This window comes from Peromyscus leucopus, chromosome 6, assembly GCF_004664715.2.
Source record: "Peromyscus leucopus breed LL Stock chromosome 6, UCI_PerLeu_2.1, whole genome shotgun sequence".
NCBI lineage: Eukaryota > Metazoa > Chordata > Mammalia > Rodentia > Cricetidae > Peromyscus > Peromyscus leucopus.
This window is the reverse complement of record NC_051068.1, coordinates 107,616,634-107,632,642: the sequence shown is the minus strand read 5'-3', so window position 1 is coordinate 107,632,642 and position 16,009 is coordinate 107,616,634. Positions and strand designations below refer to the sequence as shown.

General features: G+C 42.6%; 1 protein-coding gene across 1 annotated transcript in view; it reads right to left on the bottom strand.

Annotated features, from left to right (window-relative positions):
* Nucleotides 1-5,257: 5,257 nt before the first annotated feature.
* Nucleotides 5,258-16,009, bottom strand: part of Cenpe (centromere protein E) — a 62,185-nt gene continuing 51,433 nt past the window's right edge. The window contains 5 exon segments of the mRNA XM_028857287.2: nucleotides 5,258-5,629; nucleotides 6,273-6,559; nucleotides 8,333-8,513; nucleotides 11,942-12,039; nucleotides 13,537-13,649. Of these exon segments, the coding sequence (XP_028713120.1) occupies nucleotides 5,535-5,629; nucleotides 6,273-6,559; nucleotides 8,333-8,513; nucleotides 11,942-12,039; nucleotides 13,537-13,649 (774 nt within the window). The 3' untranslated portion in view covers nucleotides 5,258-5,534.

Sequence of the window (16,009 nt, the reverse complement as noted above, 5' to 3'; positions counted from 1 at the left end):
AGACTGACCTTTGCCCCTGTGACTTACCTCTCCGAAACTCTAGATAACAACCTCCACAGTGGCCTCCCTGGCTATGTGCTCTTGCCACAGCCTCTCTGCTCATCTCTAAACCAAATAAATTAACTCAGAGATTCCCTCTGACCACCTATCGCTCCTCTCACAGTCTATTCCCACCAATATCTCCCTCAACTCCTAAATCTCTTCCACTGTCTAGGATTCCATTCCTCCAAACTTGTCTTATTGAAAACTCATCACTCGAATTCCTTGCCTGTCCTCCCTTCAGTCCCTCCACATTTATCTCTTGGCCTCAACGTTCCCCAGATCCTCTGCACTCCTGTTCCAGACTCTCAAGGACCTCTTCCCCCATCCCTTTCACACACAAGAGGGTCCTCTAGCTACGTCTGCTTACACTTTTTATACACTTGGCAGCTCCCTCGAGTCAGACAGCCACATCAGACTGACCCCTCCATTATCAATATTCATCCTCAACCTCCTCCTGTATCCTCATGATCACCCATTCTACACAAATCTCATCTCTTCTCACATTCCTACTTTTCCCTCTGCCCAAATGATCGCCAAAAATCCATGGCCAATTGACTCCCTTAAATTCATTAACTGTCCAGACAGCCTCAGACATCAAACACTCTGGACAAATCCTACACTCCCAATTATGAGACATAACTAACCCAAGCCATCTTCTCTGTGACACACACACTCTCATGGCCAAGTCCTCACTTGGGTCAAGGTCATCCAGCAAACTCTCTCCTAAGCTTCACTGTCTTCAATGCCTCCCACTGCTTTCTTTGTGCCTTCTTCAAAGCCTTCCATTAATTGCAGTCTCTTTGCCACTGATACTCCAGTTGCCAATGCCCCACCTCCACTACTGACTGCTTGTCCCCTTGACCACCCAATTCCCCCTTTGGAAACCAGTGCCAAGTTCCCTCAACCTTTCCACACCAATCTCCAAACCTGTTACAGACCACTCCTCTCACCATTTGCCAAGAGCCTCTCCAATCATCCATGTTCCTAAAATACTTCAATTTAAGAACCCACCTGCACACCCCCCAAAAGACTATTCTGATGTAACATAAGCCTCTTAAATTATATTCTCTTCAACACATATAACGGCTATTCCCCCAATTAACCTTATATAGCCAGTCTAAATTATCCTGGCCCCTCTCAAAAACTCAAGCAGACTCCAGATAAGTACTGCCAACCAACACCCTAATTTAAGTTCTCCTGCCTTTTGCCTATTCCTAAGGGTAGGATCTCTCCCCGCTTCCCTGGGATTTTCCCCCATTTCTCTGCGTCTCCCCATTCTCCCTGGTCTTGGGACCTGTCTTCCCAACTTCAGGACCATGAACCTAAAAGTTTCAAATGTACATCAGAGAATTTTTTTTTTTTTGTCTAACTTCCTTAACATCACCTTTGTCCCTAGTCTGTCTGTTCCAACAGAATTCAAATCAACTACAGATTACTCCAGTAACCCCAGAGCCAGGCATAGTTGTTTCCTTGGAATGTACAGCCTCACAGACTACACTTCCCTAGCCTCAGATGGTCCCACAGAGCCAGGACTATTGGGGAATATTTGTTTACACTGTGTGTCTACTTAAGATGTGTCTCTGGGTAAGGCGTCTTCTGATTGGTCCAATAAAGAGCTAAATGGCCAATTGCTGGGCAGGAGAGAATAGGCGGGACTTCCGGGGAAAGAGAGTAATGGAGAGGGAAAAAGAATCTAGTGCACAGAAGATGTTAGGGGGACTCTAAAGAGGTCAGATATAGGCTACAGAGTAGAGGTAACTGAGCCATGTGATAGAACGTAGATTAATAAAAGCAGGTTAATTTAAGTTATAAGATCTAGTGGAACAAGCCTAAACTAATGGCCTTGTGTCATTATCTGTGAGCTGGCGGCCCAAAGAAAAACCCGATGACATTGGACATTGATTGACACAGCCTGCCCTTCCTGGCCCTGACCCAAACCCAGCTTCCTTGGGGCCCCAAACAGCAACATTCTAGTGTCAGCAGGAAGCAGCCAGAGAGAACAACACCCACTTCCTCAGCACCTAGTGACCCAATAACAAAACAGGAAGGTGGGAATGAAGGGACTCTAGATAGCCTGGGCCTGGCAAACATGGCGCTGGCAGGCCTTGCCCCTCTTTTGTCTTCCTTCTGCCTTGCTAAAAACCATTAGATTATAAACTGCCATTTTCCTATGTGCCAACCTCTGTCTCCTCTCTATCCAGAGGCTGTTCTTTGTTTCTCCAGGACAAATACCCTGCCCCTTTCTCTTGTTCCCTTCCCCTTCTCTCTTGTCCTCTGTCTCCTGTCTTTGGCTTATTCTCTGTTCTCTGTCCCTCTGGGACAATATAAAGGTACAAGGGGAAACCCTGTGTTAGGATGGGGTGTTTAATTTTAATTGGGCATGTTAATTAGGTGAGGCAATGGGGGCTTTGATTGCTGGACTTCAATACTTTGATAGCTGAACCTTGGTAGTGAGCCTCAGGAGGAAGAATTGGACAAATAAGGGAATAGACCTTGGTGGCTAGCTTCAGGAATGTAATGTAATGGTTTTTAGCAAGGTAGAAGGAACACGAAATAAAGGCAAGGCATTGACTTTTTTTTGGCCAGCTGTTGTATGATATCTCATTTGTATCCTGACAAATAAAGCTTGCCTGGAGATCAGAGAGCAGAGCTAACCATTAACCACAGAGGACAGGCAGGGGTGGCACACACCTTTAATCCAGCACTTGAGCTGAGGAAGCAGGAAGTTCAGGAGTTCAAGGCTACTCTGAGCTACAGTAGAGATTGAACCAGTCTAAAAGAGAAACAGAGCTAGGCAGTGGTGGCTCACACCTTTAATCCCAGCACTTGGGAGGTAGAGATAGGATCTCAGCCCCAGTCTGAGGATTCATAGAAACAGGATCTCATCCATTTGGTCTGAGATTTCATAGAGGTAAGAATTTTCTGGTGGCTGCTGCTCTGCTTCTCTATCTTTCACCTTCGATATCTGACTCCAGGTTTTTATTGATTAAGACTAATTAGGTTCGTGCTTCAGCCAGTTGTGTTTGGTTCTAGCCTAGGTCTCTGGGCTATCCATCCTGTGTCCTGGTGCTCCAGGTAGTGTCAGGGGTGGGCTCGATCTTGTGGCATTGGTCTTAGACTGGACCAGCCATTGGTTGGCCATTCCCACAATTTCTACACCACACTTACCCCAGCACTGTGAAGGTCTAGACTTGACTTTACAGCCTCCATCTTAGGGAAAGGGCCATCTAGACTTGACTTTACAGGCTCCATCTTAGGGAAAGGCCACCATCTCAGACCATCCACTGTACTCAGTTCCAGGAAGGACCTCAGGAATGTACTATGACAACTCCAACAGATACAGAGCAGTATCCTCCTGCAGACATCCTGTCTGCGGTTTATGGCCCTTGGAGATATCTAGATAATCCTGCTGAGCAGTCCAGACGATCTTGTTCAGCGGGTTGTGGTTCCCCACCAAAAGTCTAACCCAATGGTTTCAAATGTGGTTTCATGCCCAAAGTCTAGACCCATAGTTTCAAAAAGTCACCTTGCCCCATATCCCTTCAACCCAATCCCAAGTTGCCAACTCCTGGCTTGTTTTTCCCTATAAAAACTCTCTATACCTGGGCTTGTGGCTGCTGCTGTGCCACATTTCCTTCCATCTGCCATGCGGTGGCCCAGGTTGAACCTGAATAAAAGGACCCTTATGTGCTTGCATCAGAAATTGGCTCTTTGGTGGTCTCTGGGGGTTTCGAGAAATGGGTACAACAGGACATCTTGTAGGCAGGGCAAATTTCAGGTTGAAGGTTTTGTGGCTTTGCTGGTATCCCAGTCCCTTCCTGGAAGTCTTGTCTGGTTATAAGAGATGGCCAGTTCAGGCTCTATATCCCCGATTCCTAGTAGTCTTAGCTAGGGTCACACTAGGTTTCTAGCTCAGTCATCTCTTCCAGTACTCTCCCCCTCCACCCCACCTCTTGATCCTCCTGTATTGAGATCCCAAAGAGCCACTGCATCTGACTTGAATTCCTGAGTGCTAGCACCTAGGCTTTGAACTACCTTTTGTTTAAAGTCAGTGATTCTTATTCAAGAGTTGTTCTTTTGAAGGAATTCCAGAGCCTTTACATAACTTAGTTGAGAGAACCTGGCAAACCAGGTCTCATGACGGAGAACCAGAACCGCTTAGGCAAATGGTTCTTTCCAACAACTCTGGATAAGAGGGTTTGGTATTCAGAGATTGACCTGCTAGAGGTGTAATTTGTGTAACAATAAATGAGGCTTCAACAAAGCCTCAGAGCAGTCAGGTCATCTGATGCTCGCTCCCCTGCTGCTGTTGTTAAGCCTGAATTACACTTTGGAGTGACCATGGATACCTCCTGTTTCTATTCCCACCCTTGACATCTATTCTATTTCCTTTCCCCAGAGAGAGCCAAGCATCCCCTCTGAGCCCTCCTTGTTACCTGGCCTGTCTGGGTCTGGATTGTAGCACAGTCATCCTTTACTTTACAGCTAATATCTACTTATAAGTGAGTACATACCATGTTTGTCTTTCTGAGTTTTGCCTGCAAATTTCATGTCATTGTTGTGTAGATGTACCACATTTCTTTATCCATTCTTTAGTTGAGGGACATCTACTTATTTCCAGTTTCTGGCTATCCATCAGGGAAATGCCAATCAAAGACTCAGATTCCATCTTACACCTCTTAAGATTGGCTAAGATCAAAACCACAATGGCATCTCATGCTGGTGAGGATATGGAGCAAGGGCCCTCTAGGCCTCACAAACCATAAAGGCTATTGCTACTGCTGTTGTATAGGAAAACTAGATGGTAAGACCCCATTCCTGGAGACACTGCATGTGGCTGCAAGACAGGGAGAAATTAAGCTGGGACTGAACTGGAGACAGCTTTCACAGTGCCAGAGGGGGCCATGTAGGTTGCTGGTGAACTGTCATCAACATTCCTATGGACCATGTGTGCTAAAATTCCAACATGCCAGGTACAATGTATTTGCTTGTGCAGTAGTGGCTTGGCTGTCATGGGGAAGACCAACAGTCTTCTGGTTAAGGCTGCTCCATGAGATGGAGTTCATGGAGCACTGGAAGTCAGAAAGCAAACTTGTGGCTGGAAAGTCACAGGTGGTATTCATACTCGGTCTGTCGTGGGCTCTCTATCTGGGGTGAGTAGACATGTGTGTTGCATCTTCCCAGGAAAAATTTCATCATACAACAAAGCTTTACATTAATTTATGTGCTATGAAAAGCCTGAAGATTTAAGAACTTTATTCTTTCAATATATAAAAATAAATAAAACAGTTCAATTTTTGGGAGTATCACAAATACAAGAAGGTACTGCTATCATTATTCTAAATAACTGGAATAAATTAGTTTCTTTTTCCTCCATCTTCTAATTATAATGGCAAAGTGAAAATTAGGCTGATATTAAGTTGGACTGCAGCATCACTGTTAGGGTAGACACATGAAGAAAGCCATTCCAAAGGACGCCGTGGGTGGGGCATCTACTGCATTTTGCACTCGGGCCCATCTCTTCCTGAGGAGGGCTGACAAAGGTCTGCCCTAGGATCCACATTCTCTACTTCAGCAGCTGGTTCCTCTGACAAAGAAAATAAAGACAAATTAACCCCATTCAAATACACACACAGGCAAGCACAGCAGGAAGCAGAAAGGACATGGAAGCAGGCGGTTAAGGAAGAAAGGGTGATTGGCACATGTGTTTGGTGGAGAAGCTTGTATAGAAGGAACTCTTATTTTACTTAATAGTCCATGAAGAACAGTAGCGATGTTGGCAGTTTGAACATGCTAATGGGAAAAGGGGAGCTTTTCCTATAATCTGTATGCATATAAAAAAACAAACAAACAAAACCCCAGCAGTACATAGGATTATGCTATCCAGGATTTCCGCGTCCCCTGGGGTCCTGGGATGAATCTCTCACAGACAAAGTGGACTACAAGAATGTGCATGTCACAGAACACTAGCGGTCTGACTCTGAGCTGGGTACAGACTGAGTGGGTGAAGTCAGATGCCGTGCTTCTGTAACTGTGACAATGACAGCAAGCGGCAAGGGAACAGAGCGAACCCAAGTCTGGAAACACCATGTAACTGTGTAACCACGACAACAGAACCTGAGTTCTGACTCAGGCTCTGCAGATGAAGCGGTGCACCGGCCTGCTGAGCCAGACACACGAGTTCCATCTGCTGTCCCCAGTGATACCCAGCAACCTGTGCATTCACCTACCTGGGCACAGTCCTAAACTGGAGTTATCAAAATAGCGAATCGGATGGGGTGCTGGTAAAGACTTGGACCGGTTATCAAAAAACCAGGATTTTGGTGACTCTTTTGGCACAGGATCCTGGAACTTCGGTTCCCTGCACCGAGAAGGTGTGCGCTGTCTCCTTTTAGAATCTGCCCCAGTCACTTTAGGAGACTTTGGAGAATTCTCACGAGCTGCTTCTCTGTAAGTGTCTTTTTTAAGGCTTCCTTCCTTGCAGGTTTTAAACTCCTTGGAGAGCTGAGGGTTTTCACTTGAATGGAAGCAGAAAGTGCAGACAACTCAATTCTCAAGTGTGGGTATGGAGGAAACTTAAAAAGAACCCCACCCCACTAAAACCTTGAACATGAAACTTACCATTTTGTTACATTTGCATTTTAATTTCACCCCAATGCTTTCTGTCTAGACTACTTCCATGGTTCAAAAGTGAAAAGGAACTATATAAATTGAAGAATTAAAGTACAATTTTGTTTGTTTGTTTTTGTTTTTTTGAGACAGGGTTTCTTTTTTCTTTCTTTTTTTTTTCCCCAGGATGGCCTAGAACTCACAGAAATCTGTCTGTCTCTGCCTCCTGAGTGCTGGAATTAAAGGCCACCAATGTCCAACACAAAATAAATTTTGATAATGGAGTCTGAAAAAATTAAAAAAAAATTCAAAGTTTAATTCAGGTTTTTGAATGAGTCTATAACATTGAGTGGTTTATATGCTACTGTAGTTAGGTTTATAGAATGCTTATTGAACCTTTACACAAGTATATTTTCATCTATTCTAATTTCTCTTCACTTGTTTGGTTGCAACTGCTTCACCTTCCTGAATCTATCTGTATACGATCAGATTCTTCCTTCAGAATGTAATTTAAGTTAACCATACCCTGCTTATCGTTTTTTGCTGGGACAGGGTCTCAGTAAGTTCTAATGGCCTTGACCTCATAAGTTTCCTGTCTTTGCCTCCTGAGTTCTGGAATTGCAGCCATACAATGTTTGGCCCTTTGTTTTTGCTTAATGTTACTCAATGCAAAAGATGTAGTTGTTAACTTCTTTGGCCGGGGATATTTTATTCAGTGACTCTTTGCATAAACGTTCTACTCTTCTATGGTAGGAGGAGCTGCAGTGTTTTAAGTTTGTCTGTAAATAGGGCCTGTAAATAATGGACTCGGAGTCCTCTGTGGGATACAGCTTCATTGACTGTGGAAGCTGTCTTCTCAATGGTATTCATTTCCTGGTTCTTGACCTACTTAAAAATAGTTCAGAATAGCTGGGAAGATGGTTTAGCAGGTCAAGTACTTAAGCTGAATTCCTAGAATCCGAGTTAAAAGAAAACCTGGGTGCATAATACATGTCTGTATCCAGTGCTGGGGAGGTAGAGGCAGGAAGCCCTCTGGGGTTTGCTGGTCAGCCAGGATAGCTGAATCAGTGAGAGACCTGGTCTCAAAACACGCCAGAAAAGCAGCTGAGGAAGACACTCACACCGACCTCTGGCCCCCACATGTACAAGTCTGCACAGTTAATGAATAGCAAATGTGAAATGGAGCCAGGATATTCCCGTTTGATTCTCTTTCTTTCTTCACAGGGTTTCTCTTAGTAGCCCTGGCTGTCTTGGAACTTGCTCTGCAGACCAGACTGACCTCAGATTCAGAGACCTGCCTGCCCCTGCCTCCTAAGTGCTGGGATTAAAGACATGGGTCATCACTGCCTGGTTATTCCCATTTCTTTTAAAATAAACATTTATTACACAATCTCTAAAAATTGCTTTCCCTCAAATTAGTGAAAGGTTGACAATTGCAGAAAATATGTACAAATAGTTCCAACACATGTAGCCATCAACAGGATAGGTCATGCAAACAAAACTTGCCTTTTTTGTTTGTTTGGCTTCTTTTTTGTTTGTTTTTGTGTTTTTTGAGACAGCTCTCCATATTATGTAGCCTTGGCTGACCAAAAAGTTACTATGTAGACCAGGCTGGCTTTGAACTCTAGAGTGCTGGGATTAAAGCTATGTACCATCACACCTGAGCTTAGATAGAACTTACCTTAATAGTTGATTCTTTTGTTTTATTAGCTGTTCATTTTGCTGCTTTAACTTAGAAATTTCATTTTCCATCCTTATATATTCACTTTTCAAAATAAGAGCTTTGGTGCTTTGTACAATACCACTGCCACCTCCACAGGTTAAGGGTTTACGCAAAGGCTGAGAGTCATGTTCTGCTACCACTGAAAGAGGCAAACATACACACAGGTTGATCCTCTTCTGTTTCTGTGCTGCCCAGGCTGGCTCTGGACTGGAACTGATCTTCCTTCGTCAATCTCCTGAGTGCTGAACTATATGTAGACAATGTGCCACCATGTCCAGCCAGGCAGATAATCTTAATTAGCTCTAATGCTCAAAAAAAGAAGTATTAAAAACTGCAACAGGCCACTATGGAAACCATTTCCTGGAAGTCATGTCTGCTTTTCTGTTTCTCCTCAGTCTACTGACCATCATTCTTCATTTCCCTACAATCTGCCTCCAATACTCACATTACCGCACCTTCCATCCCATTATAGCAACAGCAGCCTTTTATAACCAGAGCTCTCCTGAGTCGATCGACCTATGCTCTAATCACCTGTGGGGCTTGTTACCTGCTACCTTGCTGCAGGCCGTGCAGTGACTGCCCCAAAGTCACTCAGTACATTGCAAGTGCTCAGCACACACTCAACTAAACACACCTCCAGATGAGAGTAAAACTGTCAGTATTGTGGACAAAACTGCATAAATATGGAGGTGTTACTTATCTAACAACCCACGTGGTCATCAGCAGTTAGTTAAAGAGACAGAGAGGGTATGTGAGGAGATTAGTGATGGACATTTTTATCATTCAGGCACAATACAGGCAGACATCTCTGAAAATCAGAACTGCTCCAGTGTCCCAGTGAATTAGAGATGAGCAACTCATTAGATGCAGAAAAGGCCCTTGGCAAAATCCAACCTTCCTTCATGATAAAAGTTCTGAGAGACTAGGATAGGAGGGACATACCTCAAAATAATAAAGAGTGTCTACAGCATCCCCACAGTCATAGTCTTGACTGTTACTGAAATCAGGTACAAGACAAGAACGCCCAGTCTCCCCTCCTGTTCAATATAGTGTTCCAGGTCTTTTTGAGAGGAATAGACAACTGAAGGAGATTAAGGGGATATAAATAGGAAAGGGAAAAGTCCAAGCATCCTTTATTTGCAGATACGATTTTATATATAAGAGACTCTAAAGATTCCACTAGGAAACTTTTACAGATAACAAATACTCTCAGCAAAGTAGCAGGATACAAAAATCAACATACAAAAATCAGTAAACTTCCTAAAAAAAATCCTGGAATAACTCTAATCAAACAAGAAAAGACTTGTACAATAAAAACTAAGACATTAAAGAAAGAAATCGAAGATGACATCAGAAAATGGAAACATCTTTCATGCTCATGGATCAGTAAGATTAATATTGTGAAAAAGGCTGTGCTACCAAAAGTGATCTCTAGATCAGTGCAATCTCCATGAAAATTCCAACACAATTCTTCATAGAAATGGAAAAAAAATTTAAATGTCATATGGAAACATAAAAAACCTGAGATAGCTAAACAATCCTGAATAATGAAGGAACTGCTAGAGTTATCACCATCCCAGATTTCAAATGATAACACAGAGCTATCTATATAGTAATAAAAACAGCATGGTATTGGTATAAAATCAGACATGATGATCAAAGGAATAGAACTGAAGACCCAAATATAAGTCCACAAGCCTATGGACACCTGGGTTTTGACAAAGCCAAAACTACACACTGGAGAAAACAGTATCTTCAACAAACGTTGCTGGTCAAACTGGAGGGCTGCAGGGAGAGGGGAACTAGTTTCCTATCTGTCACCTTGCACAGTACTCAACTCAAATGGATTGAGACCCTCAACACAAGGCCAGATACCCTGAACGTGACAGGAGAGAAAGCAGGGACTAGGCCTGCACTGGAAAAGACTTTCTGAACAGGACCCTCCCTGATAGCAGAGCATTAAGACCAGCAATTAATAAATGAGACCTTATGAAACTAAAAAGTCTTGTGTATAGCAAAGGACACCATCATACTAGTAGAATGGCAGCTTGCAACTGGAAAAAAAACTTTACCAATTGTCCATCTGACAGAAAGTTAGTATCTAGAATATAAAAAGAACTAAAAAAAACCCTGAACATCAAGAAAACAAATAACCCAATTTAAAAATGGGGTATAGAACTAAACAGAGTTATCAAAGATGAAACACAAAAGACCAAGAAACAGAGCAGTGGTTCTCAGCCTTCCTAACACTGTGACTCTTTAATCCAGTTCCTCATGTTGTGATGATACCAACCACAAAATTATTTCATTGCCACTTCACAATTGTAATTGTGCTACTGTTAATGAATTGCAATTTAAGTATTTGATATGCAAGATATCTAAAATGTGACCCCTCTGGGGGTCAGGACCCACAGGTGGAAAACCACTGACTTAAAGAAATCTTCAAATTCTTAGCTATCAGGGAAATACAAATTAAAACTACTTTGAGATTCCATCTTATACCAGTCACTTCTATTTTATCCTTTGAAGCTTTCCAGTCAGGAACCAAGATCACTGCAATAGACACTTAGGAAGTTCAGGCCACATTAGATACCAGACAACATATTTAACATATTGTTTTCATTTTCTATTACATTTAAAAACTAATTACATCACTTCCCTTCTTGCCTTTTTCCCTTCCACCCCTGCCACACCCCTACTATTCCCTCTCAAATCGATGGTTTCTTTCTTTCTTTGATACTGTTACACATATAAACATAAACATTCAACCTACTGAGTCTTTTTGTATGGCTTGCATACACGATTCCAGGGCTGACTACTCTGTATTTAGTGACAAATTATCATTCCTCAGAGAGGTTAATTCTCCCCTTTCTATTTTCTTTTGAGAAGAAGCATAACACAGATATGCTATATTTTGTTGGGCATTTAGATTTCTCAAAGTGCTTTCCTACACCTGCTGGTTTGATGCTCGTGTGTATGAAGGTCAGGTTAGTTCACTTGGTCGCCGAGGGCACTCAGTCCAAAGACTTTCCCCCAATTTTTAGCTAATGCTCATTCTAGTACATAAAGGTGCTCCAATACCCAGTCAGCATTCTTCCTCTAACAAAGCACATGACAGAAAAAAGAAAGAAAAGAAAAAAGCTGCTGCAAGGAGTATACAGAAAGAAATTGGACCCTTCAATCCCCAAACTATGTCGGTGGCAAATTTCAGTTTTCATGTAATTATCAACGTAGTATCAATTTATGAGCAGATCAGCTAATACTTATTCACTGTTATTATGTAGCAACTGGAATTTCTTAGTTGTATGCATATAGCTAAAACCTCCTTGGATGTGTTTGGTTTGTATTGGGAAGTAAGTTTTCCCTGGATAGTTGAGCCATTCTTACAGAAGTCAATACTTGAGTGATGTGTGAAGCTCTTAGGAGGCCTGCTCATTTCTGAAGGGAAACGGAGGAGGAGTGGATCTGGGGGAGAGGGGTGGTGGGAAACTCGGAGAAGTGGAGGGAGGGGAAACTGCAGTTGGGATGTATTGTAGGAGAGAAAAAAATCTGTCTTCTTCAACTTACTTGAGGTATCCTGGGCTTGTTGATTTCTTCTAAGATTTTCTCTCAGCTGCCTTATCACTTCTTTTTGATGTTCAATAGTGGCTTTTATAGAACGAACTCTAACAGGAGTAAGATAATGAAAATATGTCAATGTCCAGGTGATTTGAAGTGGAAGGTAAACAGAACTGTTGCCGAGGGTTTTCTAAGTTGATGTGCCACACTGACATGACACCTTATGCTGTAGCACACCAGTCCCTGGACTACAGCTCAGGTCTGAAGGCTACACACAAATGCAACCATTCTGTTTAGCTGTCCGAACAGTCCAGCTTTATTATTGAGAAACCAAGTCATTTAAAACTTCTAATAAATGTAATAGGCATTAGTTATCTACTGAACAAAATTATTTTTGGAGACACTATGAACTATTACCATGAGTGATATAAACAGAAAATCACCAGAGAATGAAAAGGAACAGGAAAACCAAACCAAAGCAAGCCAAACCAAACCACTCATTTCCATACTATCAGGAAAGCAAATCTTCACTGCAGCTCTGACTTGGGGCAAAGGAGTCAAAAGCCAAATTCTATACTGCTCCCCAGGAGAAAGGGATACTCTATGAATTCAGTCAGCAATTCAAGAATTAATCAGAAATGATCAGCTATAATCCTGTATTAAAAATTATACTGTTCTTGGGCTGGAAAGATGGTTCAGCAGTTAAGAGCACTGGCTGCTCTTTGAGAGTTCAGTTCCCAGCAACCACATGGTGGCTCACAACCATCTGTAATGAGATCTAGTGCCCTTTTCTGGCCTGCAGGGATACATGCAGACAGAACACTGTATACATAATAAATAAATCTTTAAAAAAAAATTATGCTGTTCTTAAAAACAATGAAAATAGTGCTGGGTGTTGTGGCATAGGCCTTCAGTCCCACTAAACAGGTGGTCTCTAAGTTTGAGGCCAGCCTGGTCTACAAAGTAAGTTCTAGGACAGCCAGGGATACAGAGAAACCCTGTCTCAAAACACCAAAAACTATGACAATACATGCTGACTGTATTTTATAAGTATGCTATTATGGTAAAAAGAGGATATGCTGTGGGGTCCCAAGTACCAGAAGAAAACAATCTTTACACAAAAACGCATTAGGAGAAAAAAGGGAATTGATAGAACCAAGCTGAAACCTCAGTCAATCAAACACCCGTGCACACACAAAAAGCAAAGGCTCTCAATATCCACTCTGAAGGATGACAAGTCACCTTTAAGTTTTGATTCAGATACCACTGAGGCAGAACTATTCAAAGACACCCTGCTAACTGATGAGAATCAAGCTTATTTTTTCAGCCCTGGGGATTGAAAGCAGGGCTTGGGACATGTTAGGCAAGCACCTTACTGTTAGCTATACTGCAGCCAGACTGTGCTCAATTTTTTAATAATTTCTACAGGTAACCACACTTTAATGAACTTGAAACTTATGAGTGCTTACATATTTTTTAAACGTAAAGAAACATTTTTACAAATTACTTTCTAAAAAGTAAACAAATACAAAGATTTTTGTGAAGTTTATAAAGCAATGCTATGTGACTAAAGCCATGTTCAACAAAGCCAAAGACAGACTTACTCTACTTCGAATCCCTTGGCATTTTCCTTCTTTTCTAGGTCAATCTTCACCAGCTGCATTTTGAGATCCTCAATTTCTTCTTTATAGGGCAGAGCTCCTAAGGCAACTTTGTCCTGTCATAGAAAAACAAGTAAAGAAAAACAATGATTAGTTTTGGTTTTGCCAGCTGTGAAGTGGTTGCCTTTGATGTAGCAGAAATGTCTGAAAACTGCCTACAACTTCTAACACAAGAAGGTAGTAAAGGCACATCCCAATATTTGATATGAAGTATATCTGAAACTATATGCAAACAAATACTGTTTTTTTAAGAAAATATTCTTTCCCAATGGAAAATGTGATATAATTTACCAGATGAACAGAAAAGTGGAAATGATGAAATGTGGGCTGGCGCCATGGCTCAGTGGTTAAGAGCAACTGGCTGCTCCTGCAGACGACCTCGGACAGCTCACAACTTTAGCTCCAGCACCAGACAAGCACGTGGTGCAGAGACACCCATGCAGGAAAAACCGTCATACACATGAGAGAAAAAAATGAAACGAGTGAGCAAGGGAAAGGAGCGCGGCAGTGTGGGCACAGAGCAGACGGGCGCTCGGGCCACAGAACCTCCCGGGTGTTCTGTGGCAGGACAGCTCAATGAAACAAAGACAGCTATTTTGACTCAGGGAGTCCATATAACCTTACATGTCTGCAAAGCTGTGTATCTTAAAAGAATCATGACTATACTTGAATGCTTTCTACATTTACTTTTTTGTGCAGGACTGGGCAACTTGCAAGGTTAGCTCTCCCCCTCCACCGTGTGGGTTCTGGGGCACAGACTCAGGCTTGGTGGCAAGCATCCTTACCCACCGAGCCATCTCACAGGCTCTTGACGATGTGTAGAGTTTTATTTAGGATTATAGAAAAACAAAGTGCGGAAAACTCTCACACATGTCTTGTCCCTTTTCTTTTTACTTTCTACTAAAATTATACATTAGTACAGTGCATTTTCTACAAGTGAACTAACATTAGCATCTTGTTTAGTTTTCGAGATAGGGTCTCGCTGTGTAGCCCTGGCTGTCCCGGAACTTACTATTTAGACAAGTATGGCTTCACTGCAGATCTGCTTGACTTTGAGAACCGGCTTTAAAGTGAGCAGCACCACACCTGCCGAGGACTAATACTTTTACAGGAGGGATCTAGATTGCCCACATTGTACTGACTCATCTTTCTCTCTCTCCCCGCTCCTGGCAAATGCTAATCATTTTACAGTCTTCCTAGTTTTGTCTGAAGTTTTTCTAAAAGATAGGGAGCCTTTTCAGGTGGCTTTTACTTAGAACTATGCTTTTAAGGGGCCTGTGTCTTTTCATGACTTGCTACATCTCTCTCCACATCCCAGGTTTTACAGACAGGATCTTTCATATTCTTGGTGAGCTTTATTCCCAGGTTTATTTATGGGTGGCTACTGTGAAACGGGGTTATACAGGAAGGCAAATGATTCGTGTTAATTTTGTATTCCACCACTTTATTGAAGGTGTCTGTCTATCAGTTTTGAGATTTTCTGTGGGGTCCTTGGGGTCTTTTGTGTATAGAGCCACATCATCAGCAAAGAGGGATACTTTATGACTTCTTTTCCTATATTTACCCCTTTATTTCCATCTCATGAGCTACTGTCTTATTACTTTAGCTCATATTTCAAGCACGGTAATGAACAGGAGTGGAGAGAAGACACTTGTTTCTGATCTTGTGGGAACCATTGGAGCTTTTCTCCTTTTGGTATGGTGGTGGCTATAGGTTTACCACATCTAGTCTTTTAGGAATCATGGCATGTTCTCCTGTCCCAGGCTGATCTAGGACTTGCTATGTAGCTCCAGATGACTTTGAACTCCTGATCCCCATCTCATTTCCCATGGGCTGGGATTAGAGTTTGTGTCACCAAGCCTTCTTCATGAAGTGCTAGGGATGGAGCCCAGGGCTTCCGGCAGGCCTGGAAAGCACACCACCAGGGGTGCTTCTCCCTTAGTCCTCTCACTACCTCAGGAGGAGTGCAGCAACACTGTACAGACACACCAGAAGGCGCCCAGGGGCTTCTGTGGACAGGGCGGAGTTCATTCTAATTTTTGTCCATTTCATATCAGGTTGTTCGATTTCCTTTCTGGTATATTTTCTCCTGTGTTATCTTCATTATTTACATTTCTGTCCATGACTTCTTTTGTCTTTTAAGAAGGGCTCCTGCTATGTTGGCCAGGCAGGTCCTGGGCCAGTGAGAGCATGCCATCCTCCCACCTCAGTCTCCTGAACTGTGCGCTGTCACTCCTGGCTTATGAAATGCTCATGGGTGTCCAGGTGTCCAGCATTAATAGCTGATAGGTCACCTCTCTCCACTGAGGTACCTTTGTCCTTTTTAAAAAGATCCCAGGGCTGCCTTTGAGTGTGTCTGTCTTTAGGTTCTCTGTTGTGTCCCACTGATCTGTTTGACTAGATACTGTTTTAAAAG